Source organism: Bolinopsis microptera, chromosome 9 (genome assembly GCF_026151205.1).
Source record: "Bolinopsis microptera isolate Bmic1 chromosome 9, MBARI_Bmic_1.0, whole genome shotgun sequence".
Classification (NCBI taxonomy): domain Eukaryota; kingdom Metazoa; phylum Ctenophora; class Tentaculata; order Lobata; family Bolinopsidae; genus Bolinopsis; species Bolinopsis microptera.
The window spans coordinates 4,939,457-4,958,709 of record NC_087080.1 but is presented as its reverse complement, the minus strand read 5'-3'; the positions used below and the strand labels follow the sequence as shown (position 1 = coordinate 4,958,709).

Below are 19,253 nucleotides of genomic sequence, written 5' to 3'. Positions count from 1 at the left end.
GAAATAAGCTGGTTATCTTTGTATTACGTTGTGACCCTCATTGTCATTTTATACCGCCGTGCACTTATCACTTATGCGCGGCGGTCCTACACGACGTGAGGCAAAGTTACATGAATAACACTTTTGCGAATTACAACGATGCATGGGACAGGAAAGGTAATTGTTTAATTCTGCGTGCCGCAGTGTTTTATAATTATTTGTGTTGTACGTTGTAAACTTACTTTATCTCGAGCGCAGCTGGCAGTGCAATCTTTTATCAATTTGGGCTATATAATAGAATGATGTGTAATGGGAGAAAAGTGGGTTACAACTTTATCAACTGTTTCAAGCTCGTATGTCGTATACGATCTGCAGATTGTCATGACGTCACCTATTTGCTATTACAGATAAACTCCCATTTGCTACATAATTGACGGATGATACCCGTCTTAATTTCTTCAAAGTAGCGCGTGCAGCTTTCATCTCGAAATATGGGCGCGAGGCAAAGTGCTATGAGTACTAAGTAGCTTTGTATTCAGTATTTTTAATCATTCATCAACTGCAGACTTGTTCAAATCTATAACAAAAAGCATTGTTGATGCGAGGAATTTTAGAGTTCAATCTTCGTCTCAGGTTTTCTTTGGGGCTATTTTCAACACGGACAAATATTTACGAGTATCAACCATTAACTTGATTCTATCGACTTTGTTTTATGTAATCCCGACAATAAATTGTAAATTGATATGGTTTGGTTGTATTTGTGTTGGAAAAATGTTACCAAATTTTGAATCGTCATACCTTGAATCGTATTATTATCATTCATCAACTGCAAACTTGTTCAAATCTACAACAAAAAGCATTTTTGATGCAAGGAATTTTTTTGCAATTAACCAGATGGTTAACCAGATGCAAGTTAACAAAGATTGCTGTACTAGTAACAGCAAATGTTTCTCAGGGTTTATTTGCTTGTGATTGCAAAAAAATTTCTTGCATGTAAAATAGTAAAACAAGTAAAACAAATTTTATTTTATACCCACAATCAATTCATATTTAGTTCAAATATTTAAAGTCAAGATTACCATGTCACAGAAATGGTTTCATTATAATAAAATAATTTGTGATACGTGTTCAAGTGATAAATTAATAAATTAATTTACACTGATAACAGATAAATGTACAAAATATACACAAATTTACCTTGCAACACTGGCTCAGCGCGCGGCTGATCGAAAAAGTTTGGTTTGCATTTACTAACTACAATGTACAGCGTACGCGTACATGAAAAGATAACTCACTGAATTGTTTAATACTAAATGCATATTAAGTCAGATGTTGTTCAATGAGTTAGCCACGAAAATGTTCAAATTGTGTAGGAGGGTAAAGGACACAATTGCTAATAATGCTTCTTTGTGCCCGTTGACTACAATGAACATTTCGCGGAGTTCCTCCAGACGGCTTTTGTCAGAGAGCGTGTTATTTACTACGCTATGCAAAAGCCAGGCAACATTTTGTTTTGTGTCAGCCGCGCTACCAGGTTGCAGAGCATGATAAATACTTTTCTTCTTTAAAAATCATACAAATTTGCTAATATCAGAGTCCAATCTAGCTGCAAACGTTAGACACCACAGTTCAGCCAAGTACTGTGTAAGTGAACACGTGGGTTTAGGTGTCATTTTGTAAATCACTTGATGGATGGATAATTCGGTAATTGTTGTAGAAAATTACAGTCACTGCCTCATATTTAAACGTTATGTCACGGCCAAGAGTAAACGTACGTGCGCGCTTTAGAAACCCGTGCAAATGTTGAAGTAGTGAGTAAATGCTTTTTGTTAAGATGTAGTTGAAGTGGTTACTGGGTCCACAGAGCTGAGAGACTATGCACAGGAGTCGTATGCGCTCTCAAAGCACCAGTCTATAATCTATCTGGACATTGAGTATTCTCATTTCTCAACTTGTGAGATTGGAATTCCCATCTGGTGTTTTTATTGGTTGGAAGAAGAAGTTTTGGTTCCAACTAAGAGCAGCACGCAGAAAGCATTTATCAGAAGAGTTGAATTTATCTGGGGACTAAATGAATTTTTGCAGGATCTAGCTAACTAGAGAGTTGAGAACCAAATTTAGGTGAATAGTTTCATCTGGTATTATTTAGTTGTCAACCTTGAATCGCAGCGTTGCAACCTCCTATATAAGAAAACATCTAAGTAACTAGACTGTTCACTCTTGGCACATATCTGAAAGGAGGATGACAACATTTTAAAGAGGGAAGATCTCTGGACCCCAAAATCCACCACTCTGCCAGGTACTTTAAGATGCAATGTGGCAGGAAATCAGGACTCTTGCTTCCACTGAGCTGAAGCATCCTAACACTTCCTGAAGCAGCCCAACATTATGTCGTCACACACTAGTGTTGGGATGTGTACCTATACGCGGGTCAATAAAGCGGTCAAGCTTTGTGTATGTTATGTTGAGAACTGTTAACCAACAAATGTGGCAACTCCCTCAACGAAAGACCTCAAATTGATTGATTTAAAAAAAAATTTGTTTCACTATAAGCTATTTTAGATTTAATAATAATCAAAGTGACTTAAATAACTATTTCTCGTCGTTTCTTTAGCCATGGCATCGGTTGATTTTCTAAAGCAGTTTGATCCTGATCATTCTATGTCAATGCTGGAAAAAGATGAAACAGGTAAGATTCTTTATTAGGTATTATTAGCTCCTCCTTACTTTCCGTTGGCTCCTTTTAAAACCAATTGGTATCTCTTTTGTCTGATTCCCAATGTTGGACCAGAAAGCAGTAATAATAGACTCTGATTGCTTGCTAAATGATGACACTTGTTTTACTAATTACATGACAAACAATGATATTTAATAAACCAATACTTTCAGCACTGTGGGATGATCCCTTCAATCTAGATTTTGAAGAGGATCTGCTAAAGGAACTTAACACTTTGCCTGGTCTCTACGACCACTCAGATGTAACCCTGGGTCTCGACCTCATGGAGGATCCCTTGCTCATGAATACCCCAACAACTGGTAAGATTATAACTTTCATTTGTTTGAACTTAGAGATAATTGATATTCAGAATTTAGATTGCACTCTCGATAATATTCAATAATTCTTCCTGACCATGATAAGCTTATCATTTTATCATTTTTCAGTTTCTGATGACAGTAAAGAATTGGATGTCGGCCAGGTCAGTTCAGTTTTTGAGAATTATTTGGTTTGTAATACAGTTAAACTGATTGGCAGGAACCAATCAGTTTAACTGGACTTAGGAGTTATAGACTGGACTTAGGGCTGGACAAATCGCTGTCATGTGTGAAAATAGATTGAAGAAATTTCCCCACCAGTATCCTAGTCTGAAGCTTGTTAAAACAATTGAATTATCTGGAATTGTACACATTATGTAAATGTTTCAATCTGAATACATTGCATTGTATTGCATTATAAGATATGTAATATAGCCATATTTTCAATAAGCAGTAGATGCAAGTTAATGACGACTGATCTAGATCGATACATCTACATTCTACATGCTGTATCTACATCATATTATAAATGGAAGCCCTCATTTAAGATTTCCAGTATCACACTCGCACCTCTCATATACTTGTCAATTTTCAGTGTTAATGAAACCCAATATTTAGTGTGTGTAACAGCTGAAGCTAAAGTTCGAAACCCACCACACCTGTTTAATACCGCTGCAGAACTAGATTATCACAAGTTCGAACTCAACAAATAAGGGGCACCTTGCAAGTCACGTGAACAGAGTTGTCCAATCAGAGTCCGATCTCTACATCACGTGATATCACATGTTATATTGTTCTGCACTCTGTGAATACAGACCGTCTAAGTAATTAAGTTGGAGCTTGGAGTATTGTGTCCTCTCTCTCCAGACCTTCTGTACTGAGAAAGAGTAAAACAGTCTTTACTATCATAGGATTACTGCTGTTCAGTGTAAGTCAAATAATTGGTCTCTGTAACTAACTACCTGGTCTACAGTATACACCATGTTTATTTCACACAATCACAAACCATTTAAAATCTGAGTAGAGTGCACGGTGCAATTAGTTCGGTTTTCACATAGTGGTAGCTAACGGCTTTTGTAAAAGCTGCGGTTCTACAGAAAATAAGACTCGTGCAGAGATCCAGTATGGTAAATTTCCGTGAATGTACTCTTTTTGATGATGAGAATTAGTTAACAGATCAGCGTAATGTACATATCAGGAGCCAGTACTAGCCAGTAGTATCAGGAGCCAGTACTAGCCAGTAGTATCAGGAGCCAGTACTAGCCAGTAGAATGAGGAGCCAGTATAGTACTAGCCAGTAGTATCAGGAGCCAGTACTAGCCAGTAGTATCAGGAGCCAGTACTAGCCAGTAGTAGCAGGAGCCAGTACTAGCCAGTAGTATCAGGAGCCAGTACTAGCCAGTAGTATGAGGAGCCAGTACTAGCCAGTTTTAGCAGGAGCCAGTACTAGCCAGTAGTATGAGGAGCCAGTACTAGCCAGTTTTAGCAGGAGCCAGTACTAGCCAGTAGTATGAGGAGCCAGTACTAGCCAGTAGTATGAGGAGCCAGTACTAGCCAGTAGTATCAGGAGCCAGTACTAGTCAGTAGTATGAGGAGCCAGTACTAGCCAGTAGCCAGTAGTATCAGGAGCCAGTACTAGCCAGTAGTATCAGGAGCCAGTACTAGCCAGTAGTATCAGGAGCCAGTACTAGCCAGTAGTATGAGGAGCCAGTACTAGCCAGTAGTATCAGGAGCCAGTACTAGTCAGTAGTATGAGGAGCCAGTACTAGCCAGTAGCCAGTAGTATCAGGAGCCAGTACTAGCAAGTAGTATCAGGAGCCAGTACTAGCCAGTAGTATCAGGAGCCAGTACTAGCCAGTAGTATGAGGAGCCAGTACTAGCCAGTAGTATGAGGAGCCAGTACTAGCCAGTAGTATCAGGAGCCAGTACTAGTCAGTAGTATGAGGAGCCAGTACTAGCCAGTAGCCAGTAGTATGAGGAGCCAGTACTAGCCAGTAGTATCAGGAGCCAGTACTAGCCAGTAGTAGTATGATGAGCCAGTACTAGCCAGTAGTATCAGGAGCCAGTACTAGCCAGTAGTATCAGGAGCCAGTACTAGCCAGTAGTATAAGGAGCCAGTACTAGCCACTAGTCAGTACTGCACAGTGGCCAGTATCCGGTGCTCAGTGCAGTGGTCTGACCTTGTCCTGACACGCTAACCAAACATTGTTACACTCAGAAGATCCTGGACCAAACCACTACACACAGTGTACTGTTTGTGTGTGGTAGTCTCAATGTGGGAAGTGGTGTTGCCTCAATATTCAAGCGCGGGAAGCTTTCAAATCATATTATTTGTTTGACTTGGATGTAATATGTGTGTAGTAATCATATCAATTGATGTATCGAGGAAAGCAGATTGCAGGATTCTTGCTGCACATTTCTACACATTACTACTTTATTACACTGTCACAAGTCACATATTTTTTAATAAATTTGAAATTTTGACCTACAGAGTGATCACAATTATACTCGTGAGCTTGAGGACTGGGGTCGTGATGTTATCCGATTCTTACAGCTGCACTTTAAGTTTGAGTGACATATAAATAACATAACTTTATATTATATAGAAGTGTTTTTAATCTAAAATATTTCATTAAATATATTAGTGCATTGATATTTAAACTGTTGTGATATTAAGACAGAAAAAAATGAATGCTAGATTTCTGTCCACAATCATGTACAGAAGTTTTCAAACCTGTTGCCGTTTAAACAGTTTCTTTCCCACAGTAGTAAATTAGCCGCCAACTGAATCTGCCCAAATAACAACTCTTTTCCTTACTTGTTAATGGTGGCCATGCTTGCAAATAATACAACAGAAAAGTGGAACGCATTAGCTGAATATTGCTTTTATTACGACGTCTCACATGCTGAATTATACATTTTCTCTGATCAACATGCATTTTATCTCTCTCCATCCCCACTCAACAATACAGTTTCGTTACACATTTAAAATTCGTCACATTTAGTCTACTTACTACTTGATAAATACGTCAAGCCTTTTTAAAACTAGATATAAAACCACAAACAATTAAGATCACGTCCGTCCATTTCGTAATAATCAAAACCATTACAAATTGAGTTATTTAACAAACTTATTTCAGCCGGCAGAAGAAGCCCCCAAACCTATGACGATTAAAAAAGAGGAATTGTCGCCTCCTCACCCCTTCATAAAGTTGGAACCTCCGACTACCCCAGAGAACAAGGTCCTGTGTAAGAACGAGTCCCCTAAAACCTCTCCCGGACGGTTATTCGGCAAGAAACTTCCAGTTTCAGAGGAGACCGCTCAGTCAGAGGTGAGATACATGTTACTTGTTTATTGTATTACAGTTTTTGGGGTTTGTAGTTCACAATAACTGATCATTTAAATTGAAAAGCTCACTAGAATCAAGTGATAAAGAGTATTTAAGGTCTTGTGAAGTTTTTGGAAAAATACTTTATGCTTCGTTTCTCAATTATCGTCAAGCTGTTATAGTCGAGTAAAGAACTTGAATAAAATTGAAGTCTTAGATTAAAGGGCGTGTTAAACTACAATGTACATTGCTTCTGCACTGTCTATCCCTAACATAATATAATTTTCACAGGAAGTCAAGATAGATCTCAACACCAAACTTGACATATACCAACATGATGCCTGTGTCACTAAATCCGTGACCACCCTCATGGTGAAGAAGATTCCCAAGATAATCAAGGTCCCGGTAGGAAACAAGTTGTATCGAACACCCAATGGAAATGCAGTGTTCGTTACCCGTGATGGTCACGTGACTCTGACTAACCAGTCAAATCTAAAGGAGAATCAGATCAAGTTTGTTAACGTGGACACTACCAAGAGGTTAGTTGGTGTGAAACTTAGAAGTTTCTCTTCGTTCTAGGGCATTTTTAAGAGTTTGGTAGTTTCGTTCTAAAAATGTAACGGGCTTATTAATATTATCTAGGACTAGAATTCTAATTAGAAAATCTCAGGACTCAATCCCAAGAGAAGAAAGCGCCCTCTCCTCCAGTCAATAAAACCTCACCCGCCCTCACCAAAACCTCGCAACACCTCCGTACAATCTCTTCCAACGTCCGAACTTCCTCACCAAACCTCAAATCCAGCCCTCCAAAATCCATACCTTCAGTGATGAACACGTCGTCAGCCTCCCCGGTTAAACGACAGATTGTGACTCCTAAGGTTCTGGTAAAGCAGGAGATAGTGGCTGGAGATGATGCTTTCCAGTTTGAGAATAAGAAGCGGAAATTGGAGCATGAAGTCTCCCAGAAGAGACCAAGGTAATTAGACTTTAACACGGGTAATTACGATAAAGGGGCAAAAGTAGGACTTTCGTTTCCTTTACCCGTGAGAATTGTGAGAATTTTAATCAAGCCAATCCTTATCTTCATGAGCTTTAATAAAAGTTGAAACAGTCGAGAAGATTCAATATTATTCCAATTTTTATTCTTCCTAAAATACCTGTAGTTATTCCTAAAATGACCAAATCCCAACAATCTAACTATCGAATAATAAATATTCTGCTAGATCGGAGACAGTGCTGAACATCTGCAAACACTCCCAAGAAAGAGTGTGCAAGAAAAATACCGATACCCCCACCTCACAAAATAATCATTACATTGAACCAGACAAGTGGAAGCACGATAATAACGGGTATGGTATTTTGCTGAATTTTTTTCCCTACTCTTGCCGAAGGCAAAAAGATCGTAGGGAATAAGTAATCGGGTTTGGATATATGAGGTGGCCCGATGGACCTGCGATGATGACAAAAGTCTACTCCTTCGCAATATAGACCACTCCCCTAAAATTAAGTGTATAGGAAGTGTCTGTTATGCTGCGCGCGACGCTAGCCATGTGTTAATTAATTACAGTGAAATTCCTCCTTCGCAAAGTTATTTTCCGCAATTTTCTGGATCCTTTTTTTTGTTTTTGATGCGTGGCGCTGCATTGGTCAAATAAATCGTTAATTTTTACCATGCACGAATCCCACTCATTTATAAAAAACATAGTATGTAAATATGGTGTACTTTTTTCCAGTCACACTTTTCACTCAAAAGAATTAATGGTACAAGTACATCGTAGGGAAAATTGATCGTGCGTGGTTTAACCGCGGCGAAATTCTTGTTTGTTAGGTTTTTAGGTTAAAACTGAAATCTGATTTCAGTTTTAACCTGAGTGAAATCTCGTGAACTTAAAACATAAATGTGTTTTAATCTTTCATCCCACACCTTTACTTCGTCTTAAACGGAAGTTTAACTTATCTACAATTAATTTTATCCAGGTATAATCAAGACTCAGTAGTTTTTAAAGTCAGCCAAAGAAAACACTCCTCGTCTTCAGAGAGCAGCCAGTTCGACTCTATGCCCGGTAAGAAATCTCACTTAGGTGCCCTATTTGGCACCATCGCCCTCGGGCCGTAATTAATATATATCTATTTATAATTATAAATTAGACACCTTTCACAATACTACCTCCCTTTCATGTTTTCATAGAATTCTCATAAAATTCATGGTAATTGATTGCCCTTTCACCTTATTGCTGGGTCTCCGAGCACACTAACAATTGCGACACAATTTCTGACTATTGTGTAAGCTTTAAACCCCGTATTATATACAAGTCAAGCGTACCTGCACAGTCCACAATTGAGGGACTGGGGCCTCTAACTATAATTAGAACAGCTGTTATTATTATGTACTATAAATATTCGGTCTAAGCGCTCTCCCGGTCTAAGCGCTCTGTCTGTGGGTGTTAAAGAGCCTGCTTATAATGGGGGTGGGGGCCACTTTGTTACGTAATGCACTTAGTAGGACTGTAAATGAAAATGTATAAGAGTGGTGTAAGGATGAAAATTCCTTTTATATTTGACCGGTGTCGTAAATATACCACCTCTTAGTAGCCTCAAATACGTTACCTTGCTGTTTAAATTTCATGTTAAATTACCTGACCTGTTGTGTCTAAAACAATTTTCTAAATTACGGTGCACCGTCTCTGAAAACATTTGCGTTCTTTGACTGATCCATATTATTCACAATGCATGGGTACACTCTACATGTATCTCGGCCTACATTTGGAATATAATAGATCGATGCCAATTTTTGGTCACACTTTAATTCAATTAACAAGTCTGGAATCGATTTTGAATTTGATCCAAATCGTGCAGAAACATGCGACCTCGTTATAAATTATTTAATTAGAGAAACCAGGCGGCAGGGCGCCTGTTATCATAACGGGAACGTGTGAATGTGAATGTGAGTGTGGGTGTAATGAGTACCGGGGGTTTAAGTGTAATCTGAACTGGTTATCTGATAGGGTGTTCTCTTTCAGAAATAGCAGAGTACTCCAGTTACGCTAAGTTTATCAGCTTGAAGGAGCCTGACCGTCGCAGGGTAAGTTGAGATGTTATCTGGTCTCTGGATGTTATCTAGTTACTATCTTAGTATTAGATATCATGCTATTTCCACTGTCAGTGATTTAACAATATTCTCTAGGTTCTAGCTTGCCTAATTTCCTAGAATCAGCCTAAAGTTTCTTGGAAGATCTCTCTTATCGACACATTTCTACTTCTCTACAATGAAAAATTCTGTTATACTGCACCTAGACCTTTTAAACTTTAATGATATCCGGTACATTCACTACATAACGCGATTAATAACTTGATTAGTAACTGTAACAGGCGGGAAGACAAAGTGTCCCAGTACCAGCACATCTCAAGACAGAGTCTGAGATAAAGACCTGGAAGAGACAGCAGAGAATGATAAAGAACAGGGAGAGTGCTTGTCTTTCCCGGAAACGGAAAAAGGAGGTGGGTTGGTTGTGATTATATTAGTTAATTTGAGAAAACTTATCTTCTAGGTTTTAAATTCTTATTGTACCCATCCACTGTGAGTGTGGATCTTGCTTAGAAATTTAATTCCGAGAAGTAGGCTAAATTGTTGGGTCAGACGTACAAATTTTCAAGCAGTTGCGTCATCGTAAAATCTTTTAAATATATGGAGGTTTGCCGCCACAATCTTTGTCGAAATCTATTAAAAGATCGCCTGTTACTTGAATTTCAGCCAGCATAATTATAGCATAATGATAATGCACACCACGCACAAACGAATAGCTATCAAGCATCATGGTTGTACGTCTTGTGCAATCGCGTGTTATTTCGACTGAATTTATTTTAACTAAGATAAACTTATCTTTTAAAAACTTACTCTGATATAATTCGTCGAAGTTATACAATATACATATTTAACCACCGTTATCTTTTAAATTTTGCCGCACAGATTGCGTCAATTGAACTGAGGTACAATTGTTCTAAGAGTTGTTATAACAAAAGACGTACAGGCCAATATTTCTCTCAATAGTTTTCTCAATAGCGTCGGAGGGCGCTTTGTTTTACACACCGTGTAATATAGCGTAATATATAGTGTAATATAGCGGAGTCTTTTGAACGCTGCTTCCTGCCTTACATTATTTAAATGTGTTGTGCAATGTGTGCCGCCGTTCAAATGTCTTATTATATTTATATTAATACACATTATAATTTATCTATGCTCATACTTTGGAAGTTATACATTATATTAAATTCATTATTAATTAATAATTCTCATTATTATATCTCACGGAACCGGTAACCTAAGGTAAGCCAATACATCCTCATTCCTAACTCATTCCAGTTAAATTACACCTTACTGTACAATATAAAAGTAATTGTGACCGCATCAACAGAACACTGACTGTTTCCTGTGTGACTGCACTTTGACAGTTTTCCACACATGAAACACAATCTGGCAGCTTTCTCATGATGCGGCGCTTTACATGAACAATATCTGTGTGTTTAGACAAAAACCAGAGAGACCAGTGTGCTCATTACACACGGAATAATACCAATGGTTACTGTCCACATCGTGTGGTGTGGTGTGCGTTAGTTTTATAAAGGAGCTCAAAACAAAGGAACATGTGTATAATACACACCTGGGACCGGCCTGAACTAAGGAGTATATTGAGTCAGTGTGAGATTAATTAGCAGACACTGGGTACTCTGCAGAAGGCTGCGCCCGATACATTATACAATAAATACTGCAGTTTTATTGGCTGCTATTTATTATTCAATAATTCCATAAATAGATCATTACTTTTATTGATTTGTGTGATGTGAATTGTGAGAACACTTTATTGGCCCTTATTTTGCCATACCTAAATAACATTAAGTATGTATAAGTTAAGCGGTAAGTAATAATTATGGTGATGTTTAGTGAAATTATAATTATAAGCAAACGTTTAAACGGCCGTAAACAACTTGACCAGAGATTAATTTCGTGGCTTTTATTCTGAAGGCTCTAATTATTGCCATTAAGGTCCCTCTGTGACCAAATTAAGTTCGTCAGAATCAAGGCCGATGAAGTTAACTTAACCCTAAGGATCAACACTCAGGTAATATTGCAACCCACCGCTTAAAATGTAGGATCTGTTGATATAAATTGATCGCGTATTTATGGTTCAGTAACTGTCAGTACTCGGAAACAAGGTTTAAAGTGTACACGTTATGTTTCCTAAATTTCATGTGTCGAATTTCAAATTCGTGGTGAGAGATGATATAATGGTTATAATAAACACCTTGCCCAAAAAGTTGAAGTTGCAATATACTATTGTAAGAGTCTGTACTAAATTATATGACTGAATTCTGGAAATATTTCGACGCACTGAGTAGATATGCGATGCTAAATATTTGTATGGTTGTAATTATCGTGCCTGCTACCCTTCGCTAATTCTACAAATCGAAGTATGACAGTCAATCTCTGATTAACCGATACCAGTATTCAAGAGTAATAACCGGTCGGTTTACATGTCTCTGTGCAACCACAAAGATTGGGGCCTGTATTAGAACACATAATACTGCGTATTCTGGGAATTCTGTACTATTGGTTTTGGGTTAGGTTTAACAGCCTGGGTGTTGGCTTTCATCGTAACATCCCGTCCCACATATAGACATACCCCGCTGTCCCGGTATAACTGCAGTCTGTGCTGTGTAATCTGTGCAGTCTGTGTACCTAAAATAATATATGTGTATCAAGAATGTGTTTACCTAGACTGTGTGCTTAACTATTCTTTACCCTCAGTATTTACAAAGCGTAGAGACGAAGCTAGCTATCTCCTCTGAACAAAACATACAAATTCTGAGGGATAATGACGATTTACGGAAACAGAACGGCTCCCTCAAGAACGAGGTTTGTAATCTTGGAATTTCTTGTTTAAGAATTTTCCCTGTTAAGGGGGCAGGGGGGGGTCTTTATGAAATTTCTCTCGAAATTGATTTTATAGTTGTTTCTGATAGAGGGGAGTGATATCTACCAGATATTTTTGGTCCCATGGAAAAATTTTGTTCCTAGCCGAAATTATTGCCGGTCAAAGGTCAGCGCTCATGTGTAATTGTATTGCGCGAGCGATTTTCAATCGCGCGCCCTGAAAATCGAGTCTAAAAATCTATCTCCTCCTACATTTTTTGAGCAATCACCTTGAAACTTTCAGGATATGTTCTAAGGACCATTTAGAAACTTTTACTCTTTTTAGAATTTCGAGATAGGCCTTTAAAAAATTTTTATTCGATTTTGAAAATCTTGGACCTCGTTTTTTGACGATTTTTTCAGGTCCAAGATTTTCAAAATCGAATAAAAATTTTTTAAAGGCCTATCTCGAAATTCTAAAAAGAGTAAAAGTTTCTAAATGGTCCTTAGAACATATCCTGAAAGTTTCAAGGTGATTGCTCAAAAAATGTAGGAGGAGATAGATTTTTAGACTCGATTTTCAGGGCGCGCGATTGAAAATCGCTCGCGCAATACAATTACACATGAGCGCTGACCTTTGACCGGCAATAATTTCGGCTAGAAACAAAATTTTTCCATGGGACCAAAAGTAGCAGATAGATATCACTCCCCTCTATTAGAAACAACTATAAAATCAATTTTGAGAGAAATTTCATAAAGACCCCCCCCTGCCCCCTTAAGAATGTACCATGTTTAAGGGTTATAATTATATAAGTAAATAACATCAGAATGCTCAGGGCGGGGCTTCACTTGATAATAGGTAGTTTTGAAGTAATGCCGCTAAATCACATAACCCACTCAACATATGTGATATTCACCCTAACTTCTCCCTCCCCAGAACACGCTACTCCGTGAAGCGCTAGACAGGCTGAACTCAGTGCTGGGAAACCTAACCTCCACCACCGACCTGGGCAAACTGGAGGAGCTGGATCCGGCCAATGTTCCACCACATTCCAAGAGTGACGAGAAGGGCACGTGCACTACCTCCCCCCGGTTTAAGGGCACCGCTCTCATGATGTTCTTCATGTTCGTCTTCGCTCTATCTCTGGGACCCTTCAGGTATGTCATGTTTAATAGCTCTCGCATTATACAGGAGTTGAGATATTGTGTGGTTTCAGTTAACAGTTTTCGCTTGAGTTCTCGTGCATGGTCTATTTGTATGTAGCACTACCCCTACTAAAAAGTACAAAGTTAGAACCCCTCAAACTGCGTCGTGTCTGTCTCATCAAGATTTAGTTTTTAGTTCACATCTCGTTTAAATATTAACTTCTCATATACAGCAAATCCTAACGTTCTTAACACAAACACAGGAAGTTTGCAGAGGTATCTTAGATATACAGGGCCAAATGTCTACATACCATTCAACATGAAGTCTGCAATGTGAAGGGTTACAGATTAAATCAAGCTTATAATTAGACAAAGCCCGATTCTTTGCAAATATTTTTGAAGCTTAGACAAATATTCCTGCTCTCGGTGTGTAATTCAAAGCGCCCTTTGCGTCCCCTTGCATATATATCCCACATTTATCACACGGTACGTAGACTCATATTTCTCCCGGAGTGTAGGTAATCCGATTTTAGGACTTGATCATGGCCAAATAAAACGCAAATATAATCGTTTACACCGTTAATTTGTTTATCTTTCACTTCCCTAACTCAATTACACCTGGATCAAGATGTCCGTGATATGGTACGTGATATCACACAGCTTCAAGCTGGGTCACATTATCCATTATGTTAGCTCCCTTATATAATGTTCACACGGGATATTTGATATAAGACTAACAATCTAACATACTACTGTAATAACCCACTTTATCATGAAATATGAACCATACATATACGGAGATTAGGTGGGCCGTTTACAGGAAATCGATGTCTTAAGCCGCATGTAGTGTGGCTTTATGGTCCTTCTATCTTTAGTGTGATAAGGGATTCTTTTTAATTAGCTTGTTACGATGAATTATGGGTTAATCTTTATATCAACCTGTTCAGGCGCCATTCTAATGAATTTTTTGAAGTTGCGAAAGAGAAATAATATGTTCCTTATCTGAAAAGGAACTCAGGAAATCGAATTATCCATTAATTGGCCTAAAGGTGGACTGAACTGAAGTTCAAATTACTCCTCGCGCACTCCGAATAGCCGTGAAGTAACCATATTATATTTTACTCAATCGGGTGGTGGATTTATGTCATTTCATATGAATAATTATGATAAAATATAATAGTTGATGCTGAGAAGGGAATGGGAACCTAAAACAGTTTGTAGCCTCCTTGGTGAACAGGGATATCATTTAGTTAGAGTACTTAAAGAGCTATGTCAAATTATAATGGTAAATATAAATATACTTTGAGGGTAGTCTAATATTATAAATCTACTTTGAGGGGTAGTCTAATATTTAAAAGTTAGGTTAAATCTAGGCGACATTATTTCATGAGTTCTCTTTGAACTATCAGTCGTCCAATCAGCGAAGGTTCCGTCCAAGAAGCTGTGAACTTGCTTCCTTTGTTGTTTCAACACTTAAGGGACACCTTACTTTAATATGTTCAATCACCAATATCCGAATATCCGATAGGACCGAGGTTGTTGCGCAAACTTGGCAACTAATCAGTCGCATTAATGTTATTTTATCTTTCAGTACTAGTAAAATTCGACTGAAATATCGTAAAAAGTACGCGTAGTAGTTGTCAGCCAAGTGCGCGTTACGCGCGCGCGCGCGCGTGGATATATATTTCCCATGTTATGGCTAGCTAAATAAGCATAAAATACCGATAACTTCAGCAGTGTACAACAAACAACAACAAGCGAGTGGCCCTTGACTTCCAATTTAATCATTAGCTGCTTGACCGGATATTTTTATCAATACATTTTGTCATACATACATACATACATTTTTTCATACATATTTTCATCAATACAATCAATACAATCCAACTTAACAGTTTCAATAATTTCAGTTTGTTTCAAAGTTCAGCGGGGCTGCCGAAGTACCACCAGCAGAGCTTCAATAGCAGAACGTTATTATCAACAGACCAGTACAGCTTACGAAAGGACACAGCTTCGTACAGCAACTATGTCGACCCAAGTATCGATACCCTTAATAATTACTTAAAAGGGAGGCATAAGACTGTGGAAGTTGGGTTCAACGCAGCTCCAGACAAGCAGTATATCGTCTCTGGTAAGTTGACTAATACATTTTATTCAAATTTCTATTTGTCTTAGCCCGTAGGAATTATCTTTACCAAATCGTATCTTACTTCAAATTTCTGTTCAGACCTATGTCTAATAACTCTAGCTTCATTTCTATTGTAAAAAGGCGTCTGATCACACTATTCATTGAGCTATCATTGACACATTATTTGGACAGGTTATAACAATTTCTACGTGCCGGCTACTGTAGAAAGTGATAGCAGTAGAGTTTCTGTCATCCTACCCCTCCATCGAGGTATGTGCTAGTTTTAACAATAACTAATATTTTAATAAGTTCATTATCATTTTATTCATTACCAATTTATGTTGTTAAATCTTTAAATTATCATTAGTTATTATTAACTCCTAATTGTACGGTACTGACTACCTATACTCCTCAGCCCTCAGCTTCAGTTCATATAAATAACCGTGTTTTATCTCAGATTCCTCCTCTCTGGTAGAGATGGTATGCGATGTAGTGGAGGCTAACAACATCACCCGTACCCTGCAGTGAACCTTCGCTGAAGTAACTCCCTCGCTCCCTTCCCCGTTATCTTAACTTAGATGCATGCATGAACTCTCTGTGGGATTGATTAACGTTACGTTTCAGATTAAAAACAGTTAAAATGATTTGTGTTACAAATTGTATGATATATTAATATAGACTATTCACGTAATGATTGGGTAATACATCTTTGATATTCCTGCTGAAGGGATGTCACTAAATTATGAGTATGACTTTTTGTAGCTTGGCTTCGTCTGCCTGTTTAGAGGTAATGACGATGAATGACGGAAAAATAAGTATCTAGAAAATGATACGTGGATCGTATTATTCTCCATTTTTCGTTGATTTAATAATCTTGTTAAGCTTGATTTTTAATTGTGAAAACAATTAATACGATTTAAATACATTGTCGGTTAAACAATTTCAGCTGTTGAGATTTCATTTCAGCTTGCTCGTAATAATCGATTATTAATTTCCTTGTTTGTATAAAAATCCTGTATATAATGAGCACTATCGCTTGTTGCATAACTTGATATAACTTCCGTTACTGATCCATAACATGGTTAAAGTTTTGCCTTTGTAGAATATAATATATCCAGTTAATGTTTAACTTATACCTCCCTTAATACTAAATTCCAAGTCAACCTATCATTGACATTAGGACTGCAGAATATTCAAACTCTCGGAATTTCACTTTTAACTTTAATATGTTTATACTAATAATCTTGTTAGCTAGTTATACACACAATGGAACATATAGTAAATTATGGATAACGCTTTGTTAACATATTAGTATGATAAAGTAATAGTTTTGCTGATTAAAGTTTTACCTCTTGACCACTTCTTGCGTATCAGTTGCATGAATTGGCTTTAAATTAATCTCTTTATGAACTATTTTCTGACCAGATTCCCCTTCCCGCCAAGTGGTGTTGCTTTTGCTTGGGTGTATAACTGAGGTATAACTGAGGTTAACTGAGGTTACCTTAGTAGTCGATAATATGTGATGTATTGTTAATGTGGACAACATATTTACTTCATTTTCTTATATCTAAAAATTGAGGTCGAGTTATTTGTTTCGAAGGAATTTCGGCCGACTCTAAGATAAAACTAGAACGTTTATCGTAAATTATGCAAGTTTTATGAAGATTTTAGCCAACTATACTAAATTAAACTTAAAGAGTTCTCAACAAATGAATATCACATCAGAAGGGCCATTCTCATTCGTCAGCATGCGATGGGGTCCAAGCACTAAAAGTTGATCAGGTACACAGATCAGGTATATAGTGGTACCAGCCTACCCCGCCATAGCCTGGATTTTTCATGGTGTGGATTCAGCTTCTGATGGGAATGTAGGGAAAGAAGTTCTCAGAAAAATTATTAGAAAGCGATGAGAAATGAAAATTGCTACAATTGCTGCAAGTTGTAACGTCAATTTTGAATATTTCCAGAAAAAGCTCCGGAAATTTCTTCGATAAAAATGTTTTTAAGGTATGTGTTATGCCATTGCCGATTATGTGCAGAAGCCCCGGTTAGTTTTCAATAATAAGTCAGCTTCTCAGGAATAATTCTATTCAGTTGTTCATCGTTATCCTTATATGGGTTATGGATTAAGTGGGGAAAAACACCCGGAAGTTTAAAAAATGATTCAGGTTTGACACATATTGCAGTAAAAATTACAATAAAATTAACACAAAGCTGTAAGAAAAGGAATGATTATAATATTAAATTTATTGAATAAACGTTCTAAACAAGGGATAATTACACAATCAGTGAAAATAAATTGCTTTACGGTCTTCCTCTTCTGGCTGGTAAATCCGGTGTATCGATGGCAAAAATGAGGGAGGAAAACGCTGGTCCGTCAACAGGACCCCGCAAAACATGTCCTAACATTCTCCACCTTTTCGGTCCACCTTTTCTGACAATGGTTAAGCATTGCACTGAAATTAAACGCTGCGATGATTGCAGCGTTTAATTTTATACAAGTTTTTGTCGGAGATGACTCCTGGGTACTTTATATTCAAAGCATTTAGTTTCTTGAGGAATAAGGAATAGTTTGAGGACTGCCCAGCAGGATGAGTTGAAGTTGAACATAAGAACCGATACGACTAAAGCATTGTACAGTATTAGACGTTTGTTTAGAGGCAGTTTGTCACTCCATGCCTTCTAGTTCTTATAGTCGTTGAAAGCAGCATATCTGGAAGCCGAGTCATGGGCATACTAACAGGGAGCTACCTTACTTAACATTACTAGATAACCTGAAAGCAGAAACTGGGCTGAAGTCAGTAGATGTGATAGCTAGACTGATGGAGGACAGAAAGCTGTGGAGAACACTACCCGCCTAAAGTCAAGTCAAGTAAGTCATATCCCATGTTTTATACGACACTGAATATCAGCTTTGCCACACACGACAGATCCTAGAGTGAATGAAATAACTTTTATATATAAAAGTATATATATATGAAAAAATATATATATATATTTTTTCATGGGAGGATTCTGGAATTTTCGGAATCCGACGGCCGACCCCCTGTTCACACTGCACGTGCTTAACATAGTTTAAAGTTTCCAGCTCTCATGCTTTTAAGAATTTTCACTCCAGGGTTTGTCTTTCCCTTTTTTAACCATGTAGTATTATTGTGGGTTGGTGCATTATCATTGCTTTACACTCATACAGGATAGAATTACGTTGCTGCATTATGATTAGATGGTAAAGGTTGAAATTGCGGATGTTTGTTGATGTGTATTTTATTTTAAACATTTTTATGTTGACCTAAGTCGTATAAATCATTTATTTCAATTTTTCATCGTACCGATTTGTCTGATTGAACAAAAATTATCTTTGTAAATGAACTAAAAAAGTAAATACGGCCACACTCATGATTCTTCATAACTTACATTCGTTAATCGTAAGCCATTTCAACGGTATCAATGGAAGAAGAACTACAAACTATAGCTCTATAGCTGGATTCATTCCATAGCATTAGCAACGCTTCACACAATTTAGTGGAATTATACTGATACATTCGACCAATTGTTTAGCTTTCATTTTTGTAATTGAACCTAAAAATTAAAATGAGTACAGATATAAAGACAATTATTGCTTTTTAAAATTTAAAAAAAAAGTTTGCTGCCTGTTAGCTGTGAACAGACCTAATCCTATCTCCCGTGCAAGGGTATCTGTCCTTGCTACCGTAGTCGAATCGCTGCCCTA

At 37.6% G+C, this 19,253-nt stretch overlaps 1 protein-coding gene across 1 annotated transcript; it reads left to right on the top strand.

Annotated features, from left to right (window-relative positions):
• The first annotated feature begins 1,087 nt into the window (after positions 1–1,087).
• Positions 1,088–17,097, top strand: LOC134820565 (uncharacterized). Its single transcript, XM_063831018.1, has 16 exons — positions 1,088–1,097; positions 2,592–2,668; positions 2,869–3,015; positions 3,142–3,176; positions 6,153–6,344; positions 6,633–6,880; positions 7,012–7,317; positions 7,565–7,690; positions 8,319–8,404; positions 9,362–9,423; positions 9,711–9,839; positions 12,145–12,252; positions 13,187–13,407; positions 15,306–15,526; positions 15,716–15,793; positions 15,981–17,097. The coding sequence occupies exons 2-16, from the start codon at positions 2,596–2,598 to the stop codon at positions 16,049–16,051; spliced, it is 2,103 nt and encodes a 700-aa protein (XP_063687088.1). The 5' UTR covers positions 1,088–1,097; positions 2,592–2,595; the 3' UTR covers positions 16,052–17,097.
• Positions 17,098–19,253: the final 2,156 nt, after the last annotated feature.

Excerpts from the sequence above, each read along its gene's own strand:
- LOC134820565 (XM_063831018.1), top strand. The coding sequence starts at position 2,596 with ATGGCATCGGTTGATTTTCTAAAGCAGTTTGATCCTGATCATTCTATG. Across the intron at positions 3,016-3,141 it reads CATGAATACCCCAACAACTG|TTTCTGATGACAGTAAAGAA; the intron begins GTAAGATTATAA and ends ATCATTTTTCAG. Across the intron at positions 15,527-15,715 it reads CAAGCAGTATATCGTCTCTG|GTTATAACAATTTCTACGTG; the intron begins GTAAGTTGACTA and ends TTATTTGGACAG.